Genomic DNA, 14,077 nt, shown 5'->3' on the forward strand with positions numbered 1-14,077 from the left:
GCCCCACCGACAGACGACTGCTTTAGAAATTCACCTCAAGTTGTTGCTGAAGTATAATAGAACATGGGAGAGTAGACATGTGCACTTTTCCATTATTTATTCCCTGAAAAGCCAGAGGTGGGTGTTCAGGTCCAGAAAGTACAAATCCAGACCAGTATTTTGTTCCAGCCAGTGAGTTGGATACTCTGTAACTGTGACTCTTTATAGAGGACTGGTTGGTTGAAACAAAATCTTGGTCTGGATTTGTACTCTCTGAACCTGAACTTTCCACCTATTCTTGCTAATAGTGTAAAAGTTGATTACTGGAGGTTAAGCTCTTCTTGGGTGAGGTTTTGTGCAGATAATAAACGGATAAAAAAACTTCGATGCGTAGGCATCCTGCCTCTCGTCGACTGAATAACTCAAGATTCGTGGCTGTTTTTTTTCTGATTTGCCTCATTTTCCTCACACACCTGACCAAACATCCCTCCAGTGTTTTTTTTATCTGTTGCTCTATGTGTTTGTCTCTGCGCACCGCCATAAAGACCTGCAAGACCACGCTCTCTTTATTTATTTTCATAAAAATCTGGTAAAAGGTATTCTAACGTGCCTCTCTAGGTATCTTGGAATGAGGCAGGAGAAAGGTCTTTGGAGCACTGCAGCTTTGGAGCTCCAGTGTCATCACTATTTTTTATACTCTCCCAGTTTCTCTTTATGGAAGGATGGCATGGGAAATAGGAAAGTCCCCCACCATTTCAGTGCAGGAGGGGAAGGAAGCGGAGGTCTTGGTGGCCCCCAGCGGTGGGAGGGGATGCTGGCGGGCAACGAGCATGTCAGGTCTCTTCATGAGTCCTGGCTCTCCTCTCTCTGCATCTCTCCGCTGCCTGATAATTCACAATGACCCCTTCAGGTCACATTAAAAGTTGTCTGGCTTCACACGCCAAACCCCGAGGGCCACAGTTATTTTCCTTTCTCCTCAGTAGAGAAAAAAAGAAACGATTCTTGTGTTTGGTGCTGCAACCCAAGCAGATAAAGCAGGTCGTGTTCACCTTGTTCGCTGTAGTAGTCAAAGGAGATGTCAGACTCATTACAGGACATTGTACTGCCTGCCTTCACACTACATTGTACAAATATTTTTATTTCTTTGTGAAAATTCGCAAATAATATTCAGCAAGTTGGAGGAAGTGGACAGTAATAAGAAAATGGATTGCTTTTGAACTATATCCTAAGTTTATCTAGACGTCTCTGACTCCAGATTATTCTCCTGTGGCGTCAAAGATGCTGAATTGAAGATGATAAATCAAACCGTTTCTTGAACACGAAAAGAAGAATTCGAATGAGTGACACAAATAAGTCTGCAAGAAATCATAAATACACATTTATTTTGTCCAGTGTCAGTTCTTGAGTTTCATAGAACCATATGGGCCATATTGACTTTGAGCAAAGTAGCAGAGTGTTGTCTGTTAGCTGGGTGATGTGTCGTTTGTTAAAGATGGGTTAATTAATGCAATAGCATCTTTTGCACATGTGCTGCCCTGGGAACAAGCCAATAGTCCGTGGAGCTTGGCAAGCTCTGCTAGATGGTAAATTATTGAGCTACGTACTGCGTAACTGTCCATAATGTATAATACATTACTGTTACATTTTTAATTTTATCACAGTAATAAGATATGGTTTTCCTTCATTTACTGTTTTTGCTAACAAAGACTCGAATAGGCTGTGCATGTATTTACCAACCACTGTTTTTCTTTTCTGTTGTGGAAGTGTTAATATGTATAGAGTAATAATAAACTTGTGATTTATGCGTTAGCATTGCAAGATCGCCATGTGCTGTGTATGCGATGGCTGTGTTGCATACATCGTGTGTGTTGTGTAAAGAAGCTCTGAGATCTAGCTGATGTGTAAACCGCGTGTGTGCAGAACCGCGGACGCCTGGCCGAGAAGCGGACCATCCCGCTGCCTCCGACACGCCTCCCCAAGAAGGAGCTGGTCTGTGCCAGCAGTGACGACAGTGAGAGCAGTGACAGGGCCAATGGTGATCCCGCTGACATCAAGCAAGAGGACCAGATGCAATTCAGTATCATGAGAAAGAGGTGAGAGTCTTGGTATTCTTGCACCAATCTGTGTGTACCACTTTTGTTATATTAAATTAATCTTTTAGGTGTATACTTGATTTTTTATTCAGGTGTATAACATAATTTTCCGTTTTGTTGCACAAAAATGCAAGCTTTGGTTTGTCCCATCCAGGGTCTTATCTTCAGTATTCAGTGCCTGCTGATCATATCGATGGCATTTCCTTTGAGAAGTTAGTCTTCTGTTTGGGTCTTCAGGCGTTCCAAAGCATTGTTCACTGTGTTAAAAGTGAAGCATTTGGTGCAAATATTACACTAGCTGACTTATCCCAAAATAAATGTGATATTTTTACAATTAAAAACATCTAGATAATTTTTGCTTTATAGATTTTTGTTGTTTGTCAGGGATTCGCCATGTTGAGTTGGTTTAACATGTGGAATATGGCCTTAGTAATCTGACTGTACGTTATGTTGGATCCCATACCACAATTTTGTCCAGGGAACAGAGAAGCGATAGAGGCGTGTGATCGCATGTCACATGTTCCTCTGGTGACTCTGTGTGGCTCGTTAGGGACGCTACCATTGCTTGGCAGATACTATGCTGGTTAACCACCGCGATGAATCCCGCACTGCCTTCTCAATGAGAGAACTCCATGGGCAGATAGGAAGGGTCTCTTTGGTAAAACACAGAAAAGCTGACAGACGGTTGATTTATTCCAAGCATAAGAGAAAAACGCAGCATTCTGTGTTTGTGTCATAATGTCTTGTCTTCCGTTATTTTTTATGTTTGGCAAATTAAGGGAAATTGAAAGCAGGGTTGCGGCTTTGAACAGCTGAATGAGGAAGATGAAGGAAGTGATCACTTTTGACTTAACTAATTTCTATCGCTGAGTCGATTCTTCTGTTAAGCAGACCCTGAGTTTTTTTGATAAGCGGCACAAACGAAGATGGTTTGACCTCAAACTTAGAGATGCTAATGGTAGAGACAGTCAGGCAGTACTTGCAATTCATCCGTGATGGTCGCTCATGTCAGTGTGAGTTAAAGGACACCGTGAATGATGTTTTTGTGGCCTGCAGGGCAGCTTCTCACACCGGTTCTTCATTAGAAGTTGAGCAATAGCACTTGCTTCCTTGATGACTGGGGCAATAAGAGGATGCTTACATTAGATTTATCCACAGTCTTGTACCCCCCCGAACTGAGGTCTGAGGTCAGCGGAAGGGCCAAAATGTTAATCCGGCCGTCTTTTCCATGGCTGACCTTCAGACGCACAGACCTTTCAAGGGACATTTCTCTGTCAACACGACAGACAAAGCCTAAAATTTTTCAATATTCCAGAGTTGCAGGAGTGATATGAAAATACAATAGGTTCATCTTTTCTGTTGATTTGGTATAATTAGTATGATTAAAAAGTACAGAGGTTCCTGTAGGTATACATGACTGCTGGTATCCAGTGATTGCTTTTCAGCTCTTATTCATCTACACTATGGATTATGCTTTTGGAAGTTTTTGTGTCTCTATACATATGTATTTCTGTCCAGCTTTCTCCACATTCTATGTTGTGTATGCTGTGCCTGATGTGTACATATATATATTAACAATGGCAGCTCGGTCTTCTGAGGCTTCACGTGTATATCATCAAAGAACTGGTCTTCTCTAGAGCAATGTTTCCCAATCCGGTCCTCAGGGACCCCCAAACAATCCATGTTTTTGGATGGTCAAGAATGTAGACTGTCTGGCAGGGAGCTGGGAGGGAGCAAAAATGTGGACTGACTGGCAGGGAGCTTAGAGGGAGCAAAAACGTGGACCATCTGGAGGTCCCTGAATACCGGGTTGAGTAGACCCTGCTCTAGAAAGTACAAACATTTATCTGTACTGATCCATCTGTCCATTTTCCGACCGATTGTCCAGTACAGGGTCATGGAGATCCTGTAGCCTAATTTAGGAAGTGCAGGGCATGAGGCCAGGGCTAAGCCTGGGAATACGGCCGGATGGATGGTCGTCTGAATTTAACGTATTTATCTCCGTTTAGCATAGCAGAAATGTGCGTTGATTTTATAAGAACAGATGTGTGCTGCATATTCATTTAAAACAATCCAGTGTACGTGGTTTTAGGCACCAAATGGGAATCACAAGGCATGCAAAGGTCCCACTAACCTCATTACACAGATTTTTACTCGACACGGCTAGTGCCTGCGCGCTAAGTTGCTAATTAATTTATAGAACACTTAGAACTGTTATGCAAGGCTTTTACCCTTTAAAACCCCGCCGTCACGGTGGAGCCGAGTCTCCGATCTATTCTGGGGACTCACCATTCATTCCTACTTTGCAGAAATGCAGGGTTGAATGAAACACATAATCGGATGTTCAATCTATGAAATTGCATTTACATCAAATATGGGGCAGTAAGTAAGTTAAATATGGGTCGAAAAGAATTAGATTTTGTCGGCTGATTGGTTAAAAAAAAAATCAGCTCATTCCAAAACTACTGTCAAGGTTCATCAACCAAAGTGCGTGGATTATTGTAATTTTGTTTAGTTTTTTTTTTATTTCATTTGTCTATGTTTAATATTAATATTAGTATTGTGATATAGCATACATTTTACATTTTGATATTTTAGTTGAGGTTAATTCTGTAGAAATAGCCAAATGAATTAACACATAGGGACAGGCAAACAGGCGACAGGATGTTTTCGCATCATGCTGACGGCCTTTCATCCCGAGATCTGTCAGATTCCATACTTCTCACTATGTTTTTAATATAGATTAAGAGTAATGGCAGTTAAGCTTCACGTCTGCTGAGATCTGGGATCCATTCAGAATAAACGTAATGAGTGCCGTTGACTGGATAGATCGTACATGGTGCACAGAGGGAGCAAAACCTGTATAATAATACATGCTTAGAAAGTTCCGCTGATCTTTTAAGGTTCTTGATGTTGCATGATTATTAAAAATTAGATTAGTTTTATTGAGGAAAATACTAATTAAAAGATATTTAACAAAAATATTCACATATCTTAGAACCAACATAATCTTTAGTAATTACCTTCAAACACAATCATCAAAAGAACTTGATTAATACATACCTGTCTGCATCTCCTTTAAATATGTACACAAGGTGTTAGCTAAAATGTGCTGACTTCTCTCCTGAGTCATTACTCAGGTACCTTGACGGATTAAATTATTTACATCTGCTGACAAGGACCATCCCAAAGACTCAGTCTCCTGAAATCAGCCTTGGACCGGCCTGTGAAAGCTATTGTTTGGGAACAATTTCCGCATCGGTTCATGCCAGTCAAGAGCACGAAACTTTTTTGGTTGATTGGTAAGTCGACCGGGAATATCAGACGCCGATGAGGAACTTTAAATACTGATAGGAGTGCAAACGTGGATCTGCGGGATCATAAAGAGGAGAAAGGCTGTAGCTCCCTAACACACCTGTCAAGACTCCCTGATAAATCTGTAGCTATAAATGTATCTGTATAAGAAGCGAGGTGTTAACCTGTATGCACCGGCTTGCCAGCGGGCCCCGCGATGTGGCGTGCAGACCTCGCTCACTCATCTGGGGATCCGGGCTTTGGCAGCTGGGCTGAGAATGTAGCTTCCTCTTGATGCTCCTGATCCTCTGCAGCCTGTAGAACTGCGATATCCAGGCCGGGTGCCAAAGGTAGGAGGTTTGGTGTCATCACTCAGTGCTGGTAGGTCCCCGTGTTGATGTAAAACTGGGCAACTGTGCTGATCTTTGCATGTAAGTGTTACAGTGTGAGGCTTTGGTTTTACTTAATGGCGCAGTGTACTCTAGATGATATATCTTATCTCTGAGGCTGGGCCCAGCACCACTGCCGATTCCGATAGACATCGCGAACAAATTGAAATTATTACCACAAACATGGTATTTAGAAATGTAACCTACGTTGTTTTGTTTTTTTTAATCATGGACAGCCGAGTCTTCATACAGACATATTTGTCCACGTTGACAGGCGCACATAGTGCCTTATTTATAACCATAAGAGCAAAAATGTTCTTTGAACAGCAAATGGCACAAAAATGTTAGCTGCTGCTACTGTATTTTCTGCTGCTGTGCAACATGAAACTGTTAAATAAGATATTGTGTGAATGAAAGGATATGGAATATATATATATATATATATATATATATATATATATATATATATATATATATATATATGTAAAATATATATTTCCTAATAATATATATTAGGAAAAACATACAAAATTAATGCAAAAATTCAACTGGTCATCATAAATTTTAAGGCTTTTATTAAGAAGGTGATTTACGATTGTTTATCCCATAATATTCACTGCGGACGGCTTTATCCATAAAGGACACTGGTAAGACTTTGATTTGGTCCCGATTCGTTAAAATTATTTTTCATTTCTTGGTATAGAAGAGGTGAGCGGTGTTAGCGGGAATTAGCGAGACAGCATTACTGTGAAGGTGCTTCCCCAGTCATGGGTTTTTGAGACTGGAGAAGCAGCTTCTCTGCCCTGGATGTGGCATAATCTTCTGCTGGAATGCAGGTTGGTTGGACATTGAGAGGTTGTCAGTGTAGGTCATTGATTAGCGCCGCCTCTTCATCAAAGAAATATCTGTATAGAACCGAAGTGGAGGTTCTTCAGACTCATCGGCATTACCTTGCATACATTACACAATACTCAGGCACGTACAGATACACGTACGCAATCCATTTGACTGTCATTCTTATCTGTAGCAACTAATTAGGCCATCAAAGCAGTAACACAGTCAATGGCTGTTTTTTTTGTGGCTAAGAAATTTAAGGTATAGCGAGGGGGTGTGATTGCCCCAGAGCCGGGGGTGGGGGTAGCCCCTTTGGCAAGTGGAAAAGACCCAGTTTCGATCTGACTTCACCCACGTGGCAGTCCCCGAGGGCGGCTTCCCCTGCCGCAGCTGCTGCAGAGAAACAGAATGGGCATCCCCTGCGCCCTCCTCCAGGAATGAGCAGCAGCCGTCACTGCTGGGGTGGATGAATCGTCAGAACTACAAAAACATTTTGTTTTGTTTTTTTTTTTCTTCGCCTTCTTATCTTCCAATGCGCAAAAAAACAGGTGCCGAGTTTCATTTTCTGCAGCTGTTGCCGCTGAGAACTCTGTGTGGGCGTTCTTTCAGTATTTGTTGTCGTCAAAATAGTGAAGGAATACTTCAGAAACGGAGATTTGGCTATTTTACGTTTCGTGTGTGCACATTTTTTGAATGTTACAAGTGTCTCCGCAGTGTGAAATTTCCAAGCTTCCAAGTTTCCCTTCAGGGTAAAATCTCAAAGAGCACGAATCTTCCTTCAGTTTGATTATATTTGGATTATTTACGTTTATCTGTGCTAGTAAACACACAGCGATACAATTATTGGTAGTCAGATTTGAGTACTCCGTGAAAAATGGTGCATTATTACGGTGCTTATTTTGCAATTGCTGATGCCCCAGGATCGAACACAGCCTAATTCCCCCCGCTCATAGTAAGGCCCATTACCTGGAAAACGCTTAGATGATCCCTAAGAGACGATAAGAGCAAATTTATTGTAAAATATAATTGCGTTTATTGTCATTATAAGCAGAATTAAGTATTTTGCCACTGCAGTTGTTTTGATGAAACTACGCTAGGATTAAGGATAGGGCACAGCAAAATGATTAAATATAAAGTGGATCAGGACGTTTTGAGTGTTGCTGACAGATCAGTTATCTTGGGTCGGCATGATCAGGTCCCATTGACGGCTTGGGCTGATCACTAAAAGCTAAGTTCTACACATATGGCAGTAGCTGCAAGGCCCATAGGATCTGTGGCTGCTTACTTATTTGGTTACGTGTTCCTTTATTGGCATGTCACTCCTCCCTCCCTTGCCAGGGATGCTTATTCCAGGCAGTCACTCAGTTTTTAAGGGAAACTGACCTTTGTTAGTGAGGATAAACTTAGTGTGCATAATTTACAAAGTCTCGGAGTTGTTTTACTCTAATCTACAGGAATGTATTTTGCCCATAGAAAATGTTTATGATATAATTTATTTATGTATTATTATTATTATTTCTTTAAAATGCATATAATTACATTATTGGCCACTGGTATCACTGTTGTTATTTTTTAATTCATTTTGATTGGTGTAAGTTACTAAGTCTTGCAATCTCATCCCCCAAACCCAATTTTTCCGACTGGATATGTGCATTTTATTATGCGACTTTAGCGAATGCGCGGTTCTTCAGGAATGCATTAGTTACATTGTAGCAGGCCTGAATGAACATATCTTTTTCCATTGCTTTGGGTCGGTATCAGCAAGGTGTAAGAACTTCCTGCATCTGAAGCTGACTGTTTGCGGCAGGGTCCTGCCCATGTCCGTCTGTGCTGGCGCCGGATTTTTGCATAACTGTGGCAGCTGGCCAGGTCCCACTGTGCACCTGGCACCGGCCTTCTCATTCCACACCCTCCAGCAACGAGGGCGTCCCACCCCTGCTCCGCTGACACCAGCCTGCGCTCAGCCATAGTGACAGACAGGCAGTGGGGCCCCTGTCTGCCAGCCCCTACGGTGACACCCACGCTTGGCGCCACTATCTGGCGCCCCCCGCCATGCTCTGCCCCGCCCTCCGCGCCCCGCCGGCGCTTAGAGCCATGCATCACTGCTGGAGCCCATGTGTCACTGCCAGGGACAGGTGCCAAGCTCAGGACACTGTGCTCGTCGTCCGTGATGAGGTAGAACCTACGCTTTAACCCCAGCATCAGTAGCAGGAATAAACTGGAAACTGCATTGTCTTTGTAGTATTTTGGTGGAATCTGGGACTTTATTTGTCTGTCGTTAAAGATGCGGTTTACAGAAGGTATGCCGCATCCAAGCATGCGTCCAAGCATGCGTCCAAGCATGCATCCAAGCATGCATCCAAGCATGCATCCAAGCACTCTGCCCAAGCACTTCCCCCAGGTTCAAGTCAGTAGCCGGCAGCTCCTTTAGAGGGTCGGAGGACACTCTGACATTGCAAGGGTGGGATGGTGGTCACTTTGGGCGAGCTTTTGCCTTGTGTATCGCTGGTGAGATGCCTCGGTAACTATGACAATAGAAGCCTTTTACTACCACGAAGAAGGTGAGGATGTTTCCCACCAGTGTAAATCAGAGTATGGTTATTACTTAAAATGGGAAAGAGGACCATTGTAGGCAATTTAGAGTAGAAGTAGCAAAGGAGAGTTGTCCTAAACCTTTTGTCATTCCTGGTAGGTGTCTCAAGTGAAATGTAGGAGGATGTTGCTGGGCAGCAGGGGAGTGTTAGGACAGTATGTTCCCCCAGTGTGTGCCGAATGAAAAGGGGACCGCATGCCCTCAGTGGTTCTGTCTGTCTATACCCTCTGCACCCACCGGTGCTCCTTACTCCGTTGGAGTGCTGAGTCAGGCAGCCAGGTCTTACCTCTGACGCAGATTATGACCTTGGCCGACTGTCCACAGGCCATCATTAGCCGATCTGGGACAGCCGAGAGAAAGTGCGCTAATTAGCCCCGGGGAACTGTGCCCTTGCTGCTGGGACTTAGTGCAGATCCTTTGGAAGAGGTCTCCCGGGGAGCGTAACCTGCTTAGGTAGGAAGTTCAGGTTGGCATTAGCACATTGCTAGTAGGGGAGGGAAGCCTCAGATTCTCCCTGCACCCTAACTCACAGGTAAACCGTGCCAAGCATGTCGTGTGAAGGTGCAGTGTAGCTTCTTTGACATGTACTCTTTCTGTGCATGTTGTGTCATGTTATGCATTTCTCAGTACCTTTTTGCTGCCACTGGGAAGTTGTATATATGGTGCTGTATAGACAGAAGACTCCACAGACTGTGTTCGCTGTGCACTGAGCCAGTAGTGTTTTTATATTCTAGCTGCTGGACTCTTGGACATCTATGGAGCGGTGACGCTGTTTATGTCAGGCAGGTGTCATGCAGCTGACAGACCATTTGATGTAGCAAAGTTAAATGTTTTACACTGTCCAAAGCAGTCAGTGTGTCAAAAGGACTTTTTTTCCCCTCTACTTAAAGCCCAGTCTACCAGCCTTTCACTGAACAAATACTTCCCTGCTAGCCAAAAGCCTTCCCAAACACCGAGGAAGAATTACCTTGAGCAGTCTCACCATGGATGCTGCGTGTCTGTGCTCAGCCTTTGATTCTTCTTCCAGATCAGTCCCCGTAGCAGACAGTTGCCATCATTTCCACAGAACTGACTGGGATTTAGCGTTTTTCCAGACATAAACTTAGTATTTGTATTTATATTTGTTAGCACTGTAGTAACGGCATGTTGTAGACTTAGTGTCAGATGATAATGAATCCTTGATCATGTTTTAAAGGGCTTTAATCAGTATGTTTAGAAAAATTTTATGTTTTTATTATATTTTTTTAAAACAGCTGCTTAGCTGGTCTAGTCTGGTTACCTGACCTAATCAGCTCTTGTGTTTCCATGGATTTGCCAAGAATAATTGTTCTAGGGTCTATAATTTACAGGCTGTAGAACTGGAATTTTGGGTTCCAGTTTTGGGTGAGAGATCTGGCAGGGAGGGCTCACTGAATCCAGTGACAAGGACGCATTTGTCATTGAGATATCTCTGGAATCCTGGATGTCTGTCTCTGGGCCCTTGGCCATATTGAGATAGAATTCTAATATGTCCAAAAAGCTAAGCCGGTATTGATCAATATTATGACGGTTAAGGAGATCGGAGGAGTAATCAGATTTGTGGGAAATACCCCCATGACATACTTGCCTTAACCTCAGGGCCCGATGAGAGACAGTTCTTGCTTCTCAGAGGTGTTAATGAAGGCTGATGGGTAGGCTGACATATCCTGCCCTAATCCCACCCCCACACAATCCATTTGGGGAGAGGTTGTCACATGAGCACCAGGTTGGCTCCCTCTGATCTGGGATCAGTCTGCCCAATCCATGCCAAATCACACTGGTATAGAGGACACAGAAGATACCCCCAGCTGGTAGCTCTCATGGGCAAAGGCCCTACATGAGAGGAGCTTGTCCATGTGTGTCCTGTAGCACACAATCCAGTAATTATGCATAAAAGAATAAAAAAGGCTGGATGTTCCTACAGTGGTATTGGGTTGGTGCCATCTCAGGGGTACCTGAGCTCCAGGATCTACTGTTGAGGCCTGACATCATGGTTACTGAGTAAGCAGTGTTAGGTTAGTGGATACACTGTTCAGGTCACAGTCTTAAATCTGCCTAGTTCTTGCATTCATTGCCATTGTGCTTTCCGTATGGATAAGAAGATATATAAAGGAGGTATGCAGACCTATGAGGAATGTAGACCTAACATACATGAATTACTATAAACTTTTCCCCCTAGCTTGTTAATGATTTTTGTGTGCATGAAAAAAAAACCTCTAATCACTTCATTTTAAGCTCATAAACCACTTATAAATCCAGAGTGTGATGATTAATGTCTCTTAAGGTTGAAGATTAGACAGGATAAGACGCAAAATTGCTTCGGACAGTAGTCTGTCATTTTTTTCCTGTGCGGAGACAGGCGATTACCATTTGTGCTTATGTCATGCATGTTAAAGGGGGTTTATCAATTGGCAGCTTTTCTTTCACCGTGTGCCTCGTTATAGAAAGAAACTCTCTGGCTGTGCACAGAAAGCCGTGGTCAGACATGTGGCAGGATGTCAGCAGACTCCGTGATCAATCCACGGCATTAATGGAGACCTCGGACACACCGATTAGATGCCCCTCTGTCAAGTAGCTGGCAGTGGAAGGTGTTGGGGAAAAAATCCTATTCTTGTGGACCATATCATAAGCCGGGAGAGCTTTGGCGGCGCAAACTCCAGTGAGATTGATTAGACGTGGTCATGTGCTCTCAGTTAATCAGAAATGTGCCTTTTCCAGCACTGCTGTAAGTTGTTCTTAATTATTTTGAAATCGTTTTCATTGCTAAGATCCTGGGTTTGATTTGCTTTAGCTGTTGCAGATCGATGTCTTATTGTGTTCACTTTATATGCATTTCAGTAGCTGGTATTTTTCCCTGCAGCCTGTTTCTGGTTGAGGTATATCTGACATTCATTTGGTGGACCGGCTTCGTCCACGAGGGCTCTTTACTTCTTCCCTTTGTTGTGACTCGACTGCAAACAAACTGATGTGGCGTGAGGCGAGGGGAGACTCCCCCCGCAGACCTGACCCACCTCCCGTTGTGTTGCAGCCGCGACAGTGACCTCACATCGATCATCTCCAACCTGCACCACAGCCGACAGCTGGGCATGCCTGAGGGTCCGCCCTGCGGCGACATCATCAGGAGCAACGGCATCGAGATCGCGTCCGCAGCAGCAGGTATTCGGGGCTTCTGCAGGTCCTACCTGTCATTTATTCACACGTTCTATATTTCCTCTTTTTCCCGGTTAGTCTCTACGCTAAAGCATGCTGCCTCATTTTCAGTACGTCTGTAAGTGTTTTTTAGTCTTTCCTGCCATTTGTTCTGCCACATTACGTATTCTCTTCTTTTCCACTTCTGACAGAGTGCCATGCCTATCGGTCTTAGGACCAGAGGTGGATAGTAAGTAAAGATCCAGACCAAGATTTTGTTTCAACCAATCAGTTGAGTACTCCATGGACTGTGAAGCTTTATACTCAGTTGGGTTGGTTGAAACAAAATCTTGGTCTGGATTTTTACTTTCTGGACCAGAACTATCCACTGCTGCTTAGTCTGGACCAGAACCCTAGTCTGTCATCCTTTAACCTAATGGGCATGATTAATTAATTACTCGTCCCCTTGTGTCTGGCCCCAGCTCATTACTTAATGTGCGGTTGACATTTTCTCTCACATTTTTTAATAAATTACTTTATTAAGATGTAATCCTGTGTGATTTAGAGATGCCGAGAAACTAATTGAATGAGTTAATTAGATGACGTTTATCTCACAGCCATTTCAGCTGCATTCTTTTTCTATCACCACTAGTTTATCAATAGCGTTAGACAGAAAAAAAAATGTTAAATCGGCGCAATGAAAAGTTCAGTGTTTATTAGGTAATCTGTTTGTTTCCTGGGTTAATATAGACCAAATATATATTTGTATGGTTATAGACAAATATATATTTGTGATGGATGCACCACCTGCTACCACTGCGCAGTTAGATGACTGTCTTGATTATCTTAACGAAATTTATTGCAAAATCTTAACCTCGCAAGTCCTTGTATTATGGATGGAATATCACTCGTATTGGCCATGCGATGCTGTCCGTGGCTTCAGAACTGAAGCAGGCGCCTGCGTCTGGTGATTATCAACCAAACCCCTTATTGATCAGACGTGGAGCCAGAGAGCCGCAGCTCCGAGACGAGGTGGGAACCACAGGGTGACATTATCCGCCCTGCCGGGATGGTTCTGGGGTCACGTCGCATGACTCATTCACCTTTTTAATAAAATAAGAATCAATGGAGGGGAAATGACAACATTCTCGCAGGGACAAAAACGATGTGCGTGGGAAAAAAATGTAGTCACATTCCATTCAAGTTCCTGGCCATTAATTTTTGCAGGAAATGTAACATATACCAGTGTGGCTATATGGATGCGTCCCACAGGTAATGATAAAATAATTGCATCTTTGCCTTAATACTCTGATATACTTAATACTCTGAAATGAAATTTTAGTTTCTATTGTTTCCTCTTAGCAGTCTGACGCCATGTTCCATCCTTTATGAGATGACCTGACTGAAGCTGCAAGCCCAGGAGAGGCGATTTGTAGTCAGACCTGATTTGAGGCGAGAGGTTTTACCCCCCAGGAATATATAATTATTGCTCCTTATTATCTGGGTCCTGTAATGCTTATTTATACCTCCCTACTTCACAAGTGCCCTGCCCTGAGGACATAAATAACGTATTGGCAAAATAAGGAAAGAGAGCATGTTTTGGTCCTGCGCGAGATTTTCAGAAGGCGTTCCTGATCTTAAGTGAGGAAGTTCAGGTCCATTTGAATGTTAATGGGGTGAGACACAGAGTATGACGCAGGGAAGCTGTCAGTTGCCCCTTTACACTCTGATTTGGGAGTCTGCATAAG

At 43.2% G+C, this 14,077-nt stretch overlaps 1 protein-coding gene across 3 annotated transcripts in view; it reads left to right on the forward strand.

The window, feature by feature from the left end:
• Positions 1-14,077, forward strand: part of LOC125747953 (sterile alpha motif domain-containing protein 11-like) — a 50,832-nt gene that overhangs the window by 14,330 nt on the left and 22,425 nt on the right. For all 3 annotated transcript variants that reach the window (XM_049023647.1, XM_049023648.1, XM_049023649.1), the window contains exons 3-4: positions 1,900-2,072; positions 12,229-12,356. In XM_049023647.1, the coding sequence (XP_048879604.1) occupies positions 1,900-2,072; positions 12,229-12,356 (301 nt within the window). The remainder of the gene's footprint in view (positions 1-1,899; positions 2,073-12,228; positions 12,357-14,077) is intronic.

This window comes from Brienomyrus brachyistius, chromosome 8, assembly GCF_023856365.1.
Source record: "Brienomyrus brachyistius isolate T26 chromosome 8, BBRACH_0.4, whole genome shotgun sequence".
NCBI lineage: Eukaryota > Metazoa > Chordata > Actinopteri > Osteoglossiformes > Mormyridae > Brienomyrus > Brienomyrus brachyistius.